This window comes from Notolepis coatsorum (assembly GCF_963971535.1).
Source record: "Notolepis coatsorum genome assembly, chromosome: 11".
NCBI classification, from domain to species: domain Eukaryota; kingdom Metazoa; phylum Chordata; class Actinopteri; order Aulopiformes; family Paralepididae; genus Notolepis; species Notolepis coatsorum.
Genome location: NC_140175.1, coordinates 89,358,011 through 89,374,690, shown reverse-complemented (window position 1 = coordinate 89,374,690; position 16,680 = coordinate 89,358,011). Strand labels below are relative to the sequence as shown.

General features: G+C 43.1%; 1 protein-coding gene across 2 annotated transcripts in view; it reads right to left on the bottom strand.

Moving 5' to 3' along the window:
- Nucleotides 1–1,557: 1,557 nt before the first annotated feature.
- ccbe1 (collagen and calcium binding EGF domains 1) overlaps nucleotides 1,558–16,680 on the bottom strand; it is a 134,738-nt gene continuing 119,615 nt past the window's right edge. For both annotated transcript variants that reach the window (XM_084324013.1, XM_084324014.1), the window contains exons 7-11: nucleotides 14,891–14,999; nucleotides 14,619–14,758; nucleotides 8,214–8,249; nucleotides 5,198–5,233; nucleotides 1,558–3,022 (exon numbers count right to left, since the gene is read on the bottom strand). In XM_084324013.1, coding sequence (XP_084180139.1) covers nucleotides 2,744–3,022; nucleotides 5,198–5,233; nucleotides 8,214–8,249; nucleotides 14,619–14,758; nucleotides 14,891–14,999 — 600 coding nt within the window. In that variant the 3' untranslated portion in view covers nucleotides 1,558–2,743. The remainder of the gene's footprint in view (nucleotides 3,023–5,197; nucleotides 5,234–8,213; nucleotides 8,250–14,618; nucleotides 14,759–14,890; nucleotides 15,000–16,680) is intronic.

Below are 16,680 nucleotides of genomic sequence, written 5' to 3'. Positions count from 1 at the left end.
ATCAGTCACATCTAGCTGAGTGGTGTAAGGACGGTGAGCGGTCCTTAACAATCAAGCATCTATAGTGTCTAGTGAACAGAAGGCCACGCCCCTCAGCCCACTGAGTTCATCATCTATAGTGTCTAGTGAACAGAAGGCCACGCCCCTCAGCCCACTGAGTTAAGCATCTATAGTGTCTAGTGAACAGAAGGCCACACCCCTCAGCCCACTGAGTTAAGCATCTATAGTGTCTAGTGAACAGAAGGCCACGCCCCTCAGCCCACTGAGTTAAGCATCTATAGTGTCTAGTGAACAGAAGGCCACGCCCCCTCAGCCCACTGAGAGTTCATCATCTATAGTGTCTAGTGAACAGAAGGCCACGCCCCTCAGCCCACTGAGAGTTAAGCATCTATAGTGTCTAGTGAACAGAAGGCCACGCCCCTCAGCCCACTGAGAGTTAAGCATCTATATAGTGTCTAGTGAACAGAAGGCCACGCCCCTCAGCCCACTGAGAGTTAAGCATCTATAGGGAGGTGTAGTGGTTACGTCATTGCCGTTTTTCGTGTTCCACCCTCTTTCCAACGCAATGTATTTCCCCATTGCCCATTTCTAAATTGTCTCGTTTAAAACAAATAAAAAGCATTAACATTTGCATGGTGTACCGTTCTGTGCGTAGTCATCCACAATCTATAGCTCAACATGGAAATATTCGCAATTAATCATAAAAAAAAATCGCAGAATTTTATTTCAACAAAAAATGCTTAACAATAATGTTAGTGATAGAAGGGAACTCATTTTGTGCAAAAATGGAAAGCTTTTCAATTTCCATGCGGCAGAATTGTTACAATAGCCGATAATCCATTTTCCCAATGATAAATCCCTATTATGGGTGGACCTCGCGGGCGGTCCAAAGCGACATCAGACTACACCTCCCTATAGTGTCTAGTGAACAGAAGGCCACGCCCCCTCAGCCCACTGAGTTAAGCATCTATAGTGTCTAGTGAACAGAAGGCCACGCCCCCTCAGCCCACTGAGAGTTAAGCATCTATAGTGTCTAGTGAACAGAAGGTCACGCCCCCTCAGAGTTCATCATCTACAGTGTCTAGTGAACAGAAGGCCACGCCCCCTCAGCCCACTGAGAGTTAAGCATATAATAGTGTCTAGTGAACAGAAGGCCACGCCCCTCAGCCCACTGAGAGTTCATCATCTACAGTGTCTAGTGAACAGAAGGCCACGCCCCCTCAGCCCACTGAGAGTTAAGCATATAATAGTGTCTAGTGAACAGAAGGCCACGCCCCTCAGCCCACTGAGAGTTAAGCATCTACAGTATACTGTCTATGTCTAGTGAACAGAAGGCCACGCCCGCTCAGAGTTCATCATCTATAGTGTCTAGTGAACAGAAGGCCACGCCCCCTCAGAGTTCATCATCTATAGTGTCTAGTCAAACAGAAGAACTCTACTGAGAGTTGGCTGTGCTCAGAGAGGGTGACCTAAAACAGTTATATAAAATAAAATGATACATCTCAAGCTGAAAAATGGTACTCATGACATTAGCATCCCACAATAAGCAAAATGAAATCATTGTACTGGTTCTTTAAGAAATGAAGACTCAACATTTTAAAGGGACCATGGAGACACATGAAGGTCAGTCCACATTATTGCCTTGTCTCCACTCACCAGGGTTTAGCTGTGCTGCGGTCCTGTCTGGCACACGGTGAGCGTCTCTATTATCTTTCACAACCTGGCCAGACCTGGCTGGGACTGTTGTTGTATCATCACGGTTTAGCTTGCGTACCACAGTTGTTGGTGTGAGTTTTGAAAGGTTGCCTAGCAACCAGAGAGTTTACAAGAACAGGGAGTTTACGAGACGCAAACCTGACCTGACCATACCAAACCTGGCCATGGCTACTAGCCTCAGCCCGGCTGAACAAAGCTAATGGAGACGAGGCCTTATAGTATTACAGTTGACTCTATGTGTGGCTCATACAGCTATGGCAGGGCTAACTGGAGCGACACCACAACGTAAATTCTTCACGACTCTAGTGGATAGTGACACTTTTATTGACCAGATGGTTTTGAGTACCTCTGCGTTGTCCACTTCAGTGCTTGTGGCGCGTAAATGATTCAGCCACTGTGCGCCTTTGAGCGGATCTTCTTATACACAACTTTGTTCCTGTCCGTCTGAATAGCCCTCCCGGGTGACCTCAAGGTGAACTCTTTTCTCAGATGAGTGTCGTAGGAGAGTCTTAAGCCCTGGAGAAGGAGTGCACCACACACTCACTCGGTAGCCATGGCAACAGAACACTATTGCTGTATAGTGTTAGCGAGGTGCCTAACGGACAATGACTGAAAAGGATTAGGACCGCAGTGCAATTCTCTGTGTATACAGTTAGTCGTCTCCCCCTCCCCCTGCTAGAACTAAGAATACTTATCTCTTATCTCTATTCATCATAGATCTATGAGGCGGACGGCAACTGTGACGCTGTTGTGTTTGAACGGAAGAATACGTAAAAGTGGAACAAAGCCTCTTTCTGAAATGAGCTGCATCGTGGCAGAAGATACAGGGTTGCATTAAGACATTCAATTCTAACCATGATACCAAAAATATAAATATCATACAATCTGGCATATAATACAAAAATAGACATTTGTGATAAAAAAGACGTACATTCTGTTTTGAAAGATAGTTAAATAATAATAAAAAAAAGGGAAACACTTCAATATTTACACCTGACATAAACAAAGCATTGAAACCCGGTCCGGCTCAAATCCTCCAATTGGAGTCTGTTCTGTCCCGCATGGGTTTCCTCTTCCTGTTGCCCTTGGCCCCGCCCCCATCCCCAGGTCTTTGGTCCCTGTTGTAGTCCTCTCCGGAGCCCACGTCCACACCGTCCGGGCTGTCCCTCCAGCTGTCGGGGACCATGGGGAACTCCTCGCCAGCGGAGTGCATGGAGCGGCCGTACACCTTGCTCTGGAGGTCTGCGATGTCATTACGGATGTCTGCCATCAGCAGGAGCAGGAAGTCGAACGAGCCAGGTGGGCCCTGGGCACAGTGGGCAGGCGGGCGGGCGGAGTGGAGAGAGGAAGAAAAGATCAGTCAGGAAGGAGAATATACTTCTAGAACTTCTAGAAATAAATATTTTTTTCTAAAGGATGCTTAGGCTATGATTAGATTAAAATGTATTGTCATTATACAGCACAAGTACAGTACAACGAAAATACGTTTGGCATCCAACCAATGTATAACAGTAAAGTGCAATAGTAATATACGATGTACAGGTGATTAAACTGGGTATAAAATATATAAATTACTACTGTACTGAGTGATAGTGTTAATCAGATGTATGTACAGAGTTGTAGTATGAATATGTACAGTGGTACAGTTATACAGACACTATGGTAGTAAGTCATACTGGCCAGCAGCATAACTAGTAAGAGTAGGTATATGCAGGTATGTACAGACAGATGTGAATATATATGTGAATAGTATTTCAGAAAGTGGAGGGGACACTACCGCCCCCTAGTGGAAACCGTGTCCAGTACATGAAGTGTTTTCTAATTTCTGGCCATCTCGTCAGCGTCAGTTTGATATATGGGACTTCTTCTTCTAAGGGCTTTTCTCTTCATCTTCTTGTCTCTGTTCTGTCTCATCCATCTCAGTCTCACTGTATCAAATGGGAGCATGGCTATCTGTTCATTGACACGTGCCCGTTGTAATTCACCACCTCCAGTTGCCTGTCCTTCTTCTATGTGTGTGTGTATGTATAAATATATATGTGTGTGTGTGTGTACGTGTGTGTGTGTATGTGTGTGTGTGTGTATGTGTGTGTGTATATATGTGTGTATGTGTGTATATGTGTATGTGTGTGTATGTGTGTGTGTGTGTGTGTGTGTATGTATGTGTGTATACAGTATATGTGTATGTGTGTGTGTGTGTGTGTGTGTGTGTGTGTGTGTGTGTGTGTGTGTGTGTGTGTGTGTGTGTGTGTGTGTGTGTGTGTGTGTGTGTGTGTGTGTGTGTGTGTGTGTGTGTGTGTGTGTGTGTGTGTCTATCTGGACTTCACGGTGGAGAGTCAAAGGACACCACTAACGTGAACAGTGTGGCCTAAGGATGGTCTCGTTCCCTGCCGCTGATATCGTCGGGCACTGAGACATCCCTCTCAGGGCTCCGGGGCAGAGGAGAGGACAGAGCGTGGCGGCCTGCTGATCAATGGGCTGTTTACGATAAGCTACTGGGCAGGTTTGACTTATGACCTGCCACAACCCACGGCTCCCAGTGTGGAGCAAAGGGCCTCTCTCCGAGCAACACTGTACAGGGTTTAATGGCTCGCTCAATCACGCGCCATCTATTGCCACTGTTTAGTGAATCACCCTCTGCGAAGCAGTGTTTTATTTTATTCAGTGGAAGCACGAAATACTTACAAAAAATAAGAGATACTAATGGCACTTATTATTATACTTTTATATTTGATTATGGAGTGAGTTTTTGTCTAATGGTGCATTCAGTGGTGGTTTATCGGTATAATGATTGTATATGATGTGTATTTGTAGGGTGATGATAACAGTGTGGCACCAGTACTGCCGTAGACTTATTTGTGGTACAGTATGTGTATTATGCAAGGTGATAGTAACAGTATAGATCGTACAGTATGTGTATTATATAAGGTGATAGTAACAGTATAGATCGTACAGTATGTGTATTATGCAAGGTGATAGTAACAGTATAGATAGTACACTGTAGTATGTGCATTATATAAGGTGATAATAACAGTATATAGTACAGTATGTGTATTATATAAGATGATACAGTAGTAACAGTATAGATAGTATAGTATGTGTATTATATAAGGTGATAACAGTATAGATAGTATAGTATGTGTATTATATAAGGTGATAACAGTATAGATAGTATAGTATGTGTATTATATAAGGTGATAACAGTATAGATAGTATAGTATGTGTATTATATAAGGTGATAACAGTATAGATAGTATAGTATGTGTATTATATAAGGTGATAACAGTATAGATAGTACAGTATATGTATTATATAAGGTGATAACAGTATAGATAGTACAGTATGTGTATTATATAAAGTGATAGTAACAGTATAGATAGTACAGTATGTGTATTATGTAAGGTGATACAGTAGCAACAGTATAGATCGTACAGTATGTGTATTATGTAAGGTGATAACAGTATAGATAGTAGCGTCTTACTGGTGGTCCAGAAGGTCCAGGAACCCCTCTCTCCCCCTGGGGAAGCAAAACAAATGTTTGCCTTAGATGATTTGCAGTGAGAAAGGGGCACGAGCAGAATACACAGAGTACTGGGCCAGAAAGCTGCTACGCTACAACAACAGATGAAACGTTTCAGGAGCACATCGAACACATGACACATCCAAGGAGCAGCACAACTGAATACATACAGTAGATGTGTCATTTAGTCAACACTATTATCCAAAGTGCCCTTTAGCACCATGAGTGCATTGGGGGTGGGAATCAAACCCTCAACCCTGGCAGTGTGCCTGTGCCACGTTCTGTACACTGAGCTGCATAAGGAACAAATAGGTGTAATAAATTAAAAGTCAAATGAAATGTGCAATGAGTAACTGAAGATAACATTGTTAACGACGTAAAGGGGGCACTGTGAGGGTGATTTATTATGCTCATAATCTCACACAAATCCCCAAATTGTAGACGGTATTGCACACAAACATTTCATGATTGGTAAATGGTAAATTAACTGCATTTATATAGCGCTTTTTATCCAAAAGCACTTTACAATTTATGACTTACTATTCACTCACACATTCACACACCGATGGCAGAGGTGCCAACCTGCTCATTGGGAGAAGTTAGGGTTTAAATGTCTTGCTTAAGGACATTTCGACATGATACTTCGGTTATCATCAAAAACCAGTAACCGTTTCACATGTATGTGTAACGTTACTCCCCATTTACATGCGAAATGAACGGTGTCGGTCCTAAAAGCGACATATCCATTGTGGAATATAATTACTACCCCAATTCCCATTGCGTAATATTTCCAAAGTATAGATGGTTTCATCCTTTAGTCCACAGTGTTAGTATTTTGTTAGCTGAAGTCATAAGAAACAGAGAAGGCTATTTGGTCCTACATACTGTAAGTCAAATGAAAACTGGATTGTTAGCGCAACAATAACCACACATGTAGACAGACACAGAGGTGTAATGGCAGCATATTGACCTGAGGTAGCCTCCACACACACCCACCCCCACTCACACACATATATACACATTGACCTGACTACTGTGGTTGTTAGCTAGGCCCAGGGTCACGCTGGGGCTGTGTATGTTATGGCAGATGGTTTGGATTTGTTACTTGCAGAGACAGATTACCATCACTCTCCACGCAAACACCAGAGACATACAGAGAGGGTAGCAAGGTACTGTGTAAAAAAAAATTTAAATAAGAAGCAGAGCTATACCCTAAGTTGTTCCATACGTGATCCATGAGCTGAGAAAACACACAATATTAGACGTATACAAAATCCATCCCTGCTGACTTAAGAGTGGTATTCCAGCAGTCTGTTCAGCTTCCATACCTCGTAGCTGCCATATGGTTTGTATAGCATGGCAGGTTCATTAGTTTTGATGAACGCTGCAGAATATAACCATCCTATAACCCATACAACTCTGCATGATAGCATGTACAATAATGTTGTATATATTGTATATGTATGTATATTATTCTTACAATATTATACAGTATCTATATTAGGGATGTCCGATTTTATATGCCTACCGAACATCCCTAATATATATATATATATATATATATATATATATATATATAGGGATATATATATATATATATATCCACATCTGTCTGTACATACCTGCATATTATCCTTTTTATATATCTATATCTACATATCTACATGTACATATCCCTGACTAGTTACACTGCTGGCCAGTATGACTTACTACCATGCATGGTGTCTTTATACCTGTATCACTGTACATAGCTACAACTCTATACATACATCTGATAGCACTATTACTCAGTAGTACTAATTTATATATTTTATATCCAGTTTAATCACCTGTACACTTATTCAATAAAAAGTACTATAATATAATGATTCTTTACTGGACCCATGTACGAAGCCATTTGTACTTGCATAGTTTGCAACATACTGTAACATCCTCGGAGACATTCCTATCCATGCTCTGCATTATGCAATACAATAATATGATTTCCAACCATTCATGTGGGGTGAGCGACAGAATTACAGAGAGGAATTGCTTGGATGATATTTCACTATGAAACCAGACGAGGGCGTTACTATGCCAGGTATTCTGTGAATGAGTGACTGGAAGTAAGGTATTCAAGTCCCCCCCCCCCCCAGCCCCCAGGGAATCTATCAAGTGTGACTCTTACACCTGTGTCATTTCTTTGTAATTCATTGTATCTATATGATCCAAAAAAAGAGACAAGTTTCCTTCCAAGAACTTGTCCTGACTGAATTCGGTCGTTAAAGAACCCTGGATGCCTATCGTAAAGAGTAGGGGGTTCCCCCGACGTTCCTGGCCAAATTCCCAGTCTCTGACATCAAGGCCACCTAATCATCCCTCCTGCGTTATTTTTAAACCTAGCCGCATTTCTGGCAGACGCTCTCTGATTGGCACTGACTGACGCTCTCTGATTGGCCACTGACGCGTTTGCCCAATCGCGTGAGCTGTGTCTTTGCCCATTTCCACGTCAAACAGCCTGCAAACTACCTGGCGTTCTATCGCCATGCTCTAAGACAAACTCTAACCTTAACCAACTTCGAAAGAGTGCCTAAGCTTAACCAGTGTAGAAACAGGCGTCGGCCAATCAGAGAGCGTCTTGCCAGAAATGCGGCTAGGTTTAGAAATAACGCATCCCTCCCCCCTTAATTGGCTGATATCAATCCCTGTCTCCTGAGCCGTTCAGCCGTTGTGTAGTGTGATGTGTGCCTGGTGCCAGTGTATGGCAGCCATTGAGCCTGCGTAGCCCAAGGTTGGGTGCTACCAGTGGTGGTGAAGGAGGACATTTCCACCCTACATTGTGGGGAGCGCTTTGAGTGTCTAGAAAAGCGCTATATAAATGTAATGATCATTCATTCATTCCAAGAAAAGGAAAGAGCCAACAGTTTGTGATATTCCTATTTGAATAAATAAATAAATACATTTATAGGACTAGATCATGTGACTCATCACATCCTACCTTCAATCCATCTTTTCCAGGAGCTCCCAGAGGCCCCTGTTGACCAAAACAAACCACCAATGTGATTATCATACATATTATGAATCATGAAATGTAATGATTTGGTTTATTATAAAATAATGCAAATAATGTACAGAATCAAAGTTACTAACGGACTGGGTGCAAGGTTATTTTTTTCAATACAGGAGCAAATATGATTTGAGGGACGTTTGTAAATGTACTGTTAAAAAATCAAAGAAAGGGATTAAAAGGAGATGTATTTCTATTGTTGGGGATAACTTGTGGAACAATGCTGATATCAATTTCCAAAATGGTTTGTATACCTATTTTTGAGGGTTACAAATGTGAATAATAAAAATTTAGTTTTTGTGCTTCAGCCTGTACCTTTTCAGTCGCTGCCAAAATCAAAGACCATTGCCAATCTGGAATGATTGTGCATATTGTATTGTGTGTGATGACTGAATAAAAAACGACTACTACTACTACTACATACCACATGCTACTCACATATATGTATATTGTGTCAATAGAGGCCTTTTGCACGGAATGTTTGTTAGCCTGGAGTCTCTTTCTTGCTAAATCTTTTTCTACGATTTATGCGATACAGACCAGCCTCCTCATATCCATATCGATTTCCAGAAATTGTGATGGAATCAGAGTGAATCAGGGACTGCGTTCTGTCCACCAGTTGAACGCAGCCCCTAATTGGTTCCCGTAGTTGATGACGTGAAATACAGGCCGCCGCTCTGGCAAAACAATAATGGTGTCTCCTGAAGCGGTAACATCAACGTTAGTAGAATGAACACAACAAGCAGTAACGTTAACGTTAGTAGAATAAATACAAGAAGCAGTAATGTAACTGAGGGGTACAATTCCCTGACTGTATTGATAAGTATGGTATCATTAAACCACTACCGCTTTATGTACTTTAATTACTGGCCATACAGTACATGATATATAAATATGATGAACACTTCCCACAATGAACCGGTTCCACACAAAGGTGTAATCAAGTATTTAATGCAGCAAAAGGTACATAATATACTTCTCTGTATTTTACTTTGGATGCGCTTATAAGGCAAAGGAATGTGCGTAGGCAAATCAATAATGAATGTCCATTCTCTGGTTACGCAGGAGGTAATTATACAACCTGAATCTTAGGGAATTATATCTATGGTACACTAGTAATATATAGCGGGAGATACTGGAAGGGTCCCCCCGGTTGTAAGCCAGCAGGGGTAGAGGATCTGTCGGTAGTAGAGAGTCTGGTCAACGATGACTAAGGAGACTCCAAGTACAGGAGACGGTGCAATAGTCTCTTGATCCACAGACGAATACAGCTGTTCTCCGTAGACTGTAGCTCCACAGTGAAGAAAGCTAGCCGGCCTCAGGCTCTCTGAGGCGCAGACTCGACTGGTCTCCTCACAGGGTAAATCCAACACGTGTAGGCGTTGGCGATTCTCCGCTCCATAAATCACAGGACCAAAACAAATATAATCCAGCCGCAAAGGGCTATGTAGTCGTCGGGTAGATTAATCCAGTGTACATGTCCACACGGTTCTCGTCTAGGTCTCCTCGGGTGAAAGCGCCATGAAAGCAGCCCAGCCTGGATAAGCACTCTAGCTGGTACGAGGAAGCGTTGGTGATGCTGGTCACTGTAGAACTTTAGCCGCACGATACACTATACACAAATAGACTATTACTGACTTAATAGAAATATGTCGCACTCGACGGTATAGCGCCAAACTCTGACAATTCAGTTATTAATTCGCACGCGGTCTCAATGCTCTATTTGGGGCCAAACAGGCCATACTTCACCGCACGTTGTATCGTGGGTGAGGCTTCAACTTATTGGGTAACTCTACTTCTGTATTCACCTGCGCCATATTTATATGCACGGCGAACAATCTAGTGCCAACCTCATTTCTGTCTCGTATCCCTGGGCAAGGCCGGGCATGCACAGACATGTCTTGACGGTGGCTTTGAACCTGACTCTGGAGGCACGGCCCTGGCGCCTGTGGACCGCTGTCCAATAGGAGAATGAAATATTATGGTCTGTAATAGGCTAAAGGGATATTCCGTGTATATGTACAAGGAATATACAAGGGATATCAAACGATATACAAATACTATGCAATATATATCAATCAACAAATATATATATTCGGTTTAATCTGATCATTTGTAACAAGTAACGTTAACGTTAGTAGAATAAATACAACAAGCAGTAACGTTAACGTTAGTAGAATAAATACAACAAGCAGTAACGTTAACGTTAGTAGAATAAATACAACAAGCAGTAACGTTAACGTTAGTCAAATAAACACAATGAGCAGTAACGTTAGTAGAATAAACACAACAAGCAGTAATGTTAACTTTAGTAGAATAAACACAACAAACGCTAACGCTAGCGTTAGTAGAATAAACACAACAAGCGCTAACGCTAGCGTTAGTAGAATAAACACAACAAGCGATAACGTTAACGTTAGTAGAATAAACACAACAAGCAGTAACATTAACGTTAGTAGAATAAACACAACAAGCAGTAACACTAGCGTTAGTAGAATAAACACAACAAGCAGTAACGTTAACGTTAGTAGAATAAACACAACAAGCAGTAACGTTAACGTTAGTAGAATAAACACAACAAGCAGTAACGTTAACGTTAGTAGTATAAACACAACAAGCAGTAACACTAGCGTTAGTAGAATAAACACAACAAACGCTAACGCTAGCGTTAGTAGAATAAACACAACAAACGCTAACGCTAGCGTTAGTAGAATAAACACAACAAGCGCAAACGCTAGCGTTAGTAGAATAAACACAACAAGCGCTAACGCTAGCGTTAGTAGAATAAACACAACAAGCGCTAACGGTAGCGTTAGTAGAATAAACACAACAAACGCTAACGCTAGCGTTAGTAGAATAAACACAACAAACGCTAACACTAGCGTTAGTAGAATAAACACAACAAACGCTAACGCTAGCGTTAGTAGAATAAACACAACAAACGCTAACACTAGCGTTAGTAGAATAAACACAACAAACGCTAACGTTAACGTTAGTAGAATAAACACAACAAACGCTAACACTAGCGTTAGTAGAATAAACACAACAAGCAGTAACGTTAGCGTTAGTAGAATAAACACAACAAGCAGTAACGTTAACGTTAGTAGAATAAACACAACAAGCAGTAACGTTAACGTTAGTAGAATAAACACAACAAGCAGTAACGTTAACGTTAGTAGAATAAAGAAGCGCCAATGTTAACGTTAGTAGAATAAACACAACAAGCGGTAATGTTAGTAGAATAAACACAACAACGGTTTCTATGTGTTGATATATGAGAAATATATCAACAAAAATATAATCATTTGGTGACTTATTACTGGATCTTGTAAACATATCATGCTTTTCCAGTGTTTTACCTCCTCTACCATTGCACTGAAAGTGGTCTCCTGTGGTTATAGGCAGCCATACTGGGAGAAAGATACCTACACAAACATTCCGTGCAAGGCCTCTATTATGTTTTTCCAAACCAATTTCCTGGCAAAACAAAGATCTTGTCAGAAACGTTACACGAATTACTGATATCATCACTCCTGTCCATATGTCTGTATCAATGGGGCTTATCCTGGATTGACTTTGGGCCTGTGTCCAGTCCTTTGTCCTAAATTGACTTTGGGCCTGTGTCCAGTCCTTTGTCCTGCGGCTTCAAGGCAAAGAGAGTCCCTTCATCTCCTTCCTAAGATCATTACCATCAAAGAGGTGTTGGGACGTCATGTTGGGACTGGGACCAAGATTCACACCAATGCCAATATTCTGACTCACCCGCCTGCACACATCAACACCGGCGCAACCCTGAGATGTGGCAACACACGTCAACACCGCAACCCTGAGACGTGGTAACACACGCATGTTCGTGTGGCTATCTATGCCCAGCTGCTAATTCAGAGTTCCGTATAGGAGAGCCTACAGTATATTTCCTTGATGTTCGTTCCCACTGACAAACAATGAATCAATGCATGAACTGACAGGTATAGCATGACGTAAACTAAAATAAATTATGATCGAAATCATGTGTGTGGTACACAAAATTGCACGCACATGAAACGACCTCAGACTCATCGAGATGCATACAACACAGTATGTGCCTGCATGCACGCACACGCACACACACACACACACACACACACACACACACACACACACACACACACACACACACACACACACACACACACACACACACACACACACACACACACACACACACACACACACACACACACACACACACACACACACACACACACACACACACACACACACACACACACACACACACACACACACATACTTAAAGGCTATATATTGTTAAAACACTATTCCAGCACTAGCAATCTGGCACCATGCGACTGTGAGTAAGTGTTGCTGATGTGCTGATCATAAATGGTAAATGGAGGGGCGCCACGGTGGCGCACCACGTAGCTGCGCTCGCAGTGTATAATCGCAATCGCCCCGGGTTCGAATCTGGCCCAGGACGTGTGTTGCTGCATGTCTTCCCCCATCTCTTCACCCAATTCCCTCTGACTGTCCTATCTACAATAATAAAGCTGAAAATACCGTAAAAACAAATCTTTAAATAAATGGTAAATGGACTGCATTCATATAGTGCTTTTATCCAAGGCGCTTTACAACTTATACCTCACATTCACCCATTCACACACCGACGGTGGAGGCGACCATGCAAGGTGCCAACCTGCTCATCGGGAGCAGTTAGAGGTCAAGCGTCTCACTCAAGGACGCTGCCAGGAGGAGCCGGAATTGAGCCAGGATCCTTCTGATTACCAGACGACCTCTCTATCTACTGAGCCAGCATCGCCCCCATAACAAAACACCATATCATTTACACCTGCCAACTCACACTCCTACGCATTGTACCAAATCTGCAAGCAAATTAGTCTGAAAGAAAATGTGGCTATAACGTTGAATTGGGTGTATACATACTAGTATCACAATCAGAAAAGCAAACTGACTATAGTTCTATGTATTTTTCGGTGTGAGGAAACCATAGCTTTATGTCGTCGTTTCCGTGGACACAGTGAATATACACTACATTTTATAATTTTACTTTTTTCAACAAATTTTCGGTTCTTCTTTATAAAAGAGACACACATTTTTATAATATATTATTTACTCAATGTGTTAAGGGACAATAATACAAGTATAGTTTATACTTGTATGAACTTAGTTTACTTCCTGGTTAGTTTATTTCCTGTTTGGGCAGAGAAGTCTCTCTGCGTAGGAGAAAGCTGCCAACGTTGGCCCGTTCTCCCCTCTTTATTTCTGCACTCAGATATATGAGTTTTCCTTCCACATTTCCCATTTCCCACACGTGTCCTTTTGAAGTTGTTGCACAATCTAAGAGGCAATGCCAGGGTTGCTTGGATCCCACCCAGGCTCTCTCTCAGGAGGACCAACCAAACAGGTCTCTCCTGAGGCTGAACCAAAGAAGAAGAAAGACAAGGACGCAGAGAGAGAGAGAGAGAGAGAGAGAGAGAGAGAGAGAGAGAGAGAGAGAGAGAGAGAGAGAGAGAGAGAGAGAGAGAGAGAGAGAGAGAGAGAGAGAGAGAGAGAGAGAGAGAGAGAGAGAGAGAGAGAGAGAGAGACCTGGGAGCTGTGTCCTACAGTAGAGTTCTCCAGAGAGAAAATTAGCTGCATGGGGTCAGATTGAGGACAGACACACACACACACACACACACACACACACACACACACACACCCACACACACACACACACACACACACACACACACACACACACACACACACACACACACACACACACACACACGCACGCACGCACACACACACACAATACTGGGTCTCACACACACACACACACACACACACACACACACACACACACACACACACACACACACACACACACACACACACACACACACACACACACACACACACACACACACACACACACATACACACCACTATACTGGGTCACACACACACACACACACACACACACGCATGCACACACACACACAATACTGGGTCTCACACACACACACACACACACACACACACACACACACACACACACACACACACACACACACACACACACACACACACACACACACACACACACACACACACACACACACACACACACACACACACATGACATTGCTCTGTGATACTGTAACCTACAGTTTAAAATATGATTATATTATATATACAGTAATATGAGAAATGAAAATGCAGACTAACGGCGTCTAACCCTGTTATTGTCTGGAACTAACATTGTATGGATGGAGGAGTCTCTACTGTGTGTGTGGTTTGTTGACGTACAGGAAGTGGATTATCTACGGTACTGACCATGGCTCCTCGTCTGCCCTGTTTGATGTGGGACAGGTCCGGTGAGGGTCCAATGGGCCCCATCAGGCCCCTGGGACCTGGAGGGCCAGGGGGGCCCAGCAGTCCTGTGAGTCCCGGGGGGCCCTCTGGTCCTGGGTTCCCTGCAGCACGATAATTCAGTGTGAATTGCAGTGGAATTTTTTGTTTGTTTACTTAATTAATAGACAATAATCATTTGGAGGCATGGAGGCCGTCCTTGGGACAAAGGTGTATATGTCAGGTTACTGTCTTACCCGGAGGACCAGGCAGACCTGGAGGTCCTGGTAAGAAGGAGTGTGATGTCAGCATCTTCTCACTGGTCATCTGCTTGTGTACCTCAGCGTCGTTGGGAAGCAGGGCCATCTGGAACATGAACGGATGAACGAATGAATGGATGAATACATGAACGAATGGATTCATCTTGTTGAATGTTGAATCTCTATCTCACAGTACTTCTCTATTCAGTGTTCTGGATACCATGTTACTTTCAGTTAGGAATTAGGAATTAGTGCAGCACTTAATACACACTATCTATTCCAGGGGTTCTCAATTTTTTTTTATACCACAACCCCATTTTATTTAGGATTTCTTTTGGCGACGACACACTTAATGTATCGCGTAATTTCAACGTGGAATTAAGGAATATCAAAATAAAAGCACACGTTGTTGAACTTGATCATGCATATTTATTAGAACATTCTATTACAGCACTATGTTATCAATACACATTTATAAAACGAGGCATATTTAGCCAAAATATGTTGTCAGAACATAAAAGAAAACGAAAAAACAATTGTAGTTTTTTGTTTTATTATTATAATTTTTTGCCAATGCCCCACTGTCACCTACCCACGACCCCACTTTGGGTCGCGACCCGTAGTTTGAGAACCGCTGATCTATTCAATATAAATACCTCCACACCAGCAGACAACTATATAGAGACTGACTGTGGACCCTGTCCTCTGTCTGTTAGTGCTGTCCCTGTGTGGACCCTGTCTGCTGTCTGTTAGTGCTGTCCCTGTGTGGACCCTGTCTGCTGTCTGTTAGTGCTGTCCCTGTGTGGACCCTCTCTGCTGTCTGTTAGTGCTGTTCCTGTGTGGACCCTGTCTACTGTCTGTTAGTGCTGTCCCTGTGTGGACCCTGTTCTGTTAGTGCTGTCCCTGTGTGGACCCTGTCTGCTGTCTGTTAGTGCTGTCCCTGTGTGGACCCTGTCTGCTGTCTGTTAGTGCTGTCCCTGTGTGGACCCTGTTCTGTTAGTGCTGTCCCTGTGTGGACCCTGTTCTGTTAGTGCTGTCCCTGTGTGGACCCTGTCTGCTGTCTGTTAGTGCTGTCCCTGTGTGGACCCTGTCTGCTGTCTGTTAGTGCTGTCCCTGTGTGGACCCTGTTCTGTTAGTGCTGTCCCTGTGTGGACCCTGTTCTGTTAGTGCTGTCCCTGTGTGGACCCTGTCTGTTAGTGCTGTCCCTGTGTGGACCCTGTTCTGTTAGTGCTGTCCCTGTGTGGACCCTGTTCTGTTAGTGCTGTCCCTGTGTGGACCCTGTCTTCTGTCTGTTAGTGCTGTCCCTGTGTGGACCCTGTTCTGTTAGTGCTGTCCCTGTGTGGACCCTGTCCTCTGTCTGTTAGTGCTGTCCCTGTGTGGACCCTGTTCTGTTAGTGCTGATATTTATTTTGGCAGTCGTGTCACACAGCACAAGGGAGAGGAAATAAAATGCATCATTTAAAATAGCAAAACATACGCGGACGTGTGTAATAGTTATCAACGTTCAAACAGAACGGGGAGATGATGTTCGAGGGCCTCAAGTGGAATCACACCGAGGGAGAAGAAGAAACAACAGCAAAGAGAAGTACCAGTACAAGCACAAGTGCAACCTGGCAAAGATGAAAGTGGATCTTCCATTATGCAGTGACCAGCAGCCGTAACCTTGAGCGATAGAGGGCCAGGGAAAAGCCCTGGGCTGCATAATCCAGGTGGACTGGGACCAGAGAGGTCCTGCTCTTCATGCTGGGGGGGGGGGTTAAGTGGCATCTTATGAAGAACCTGGGCTT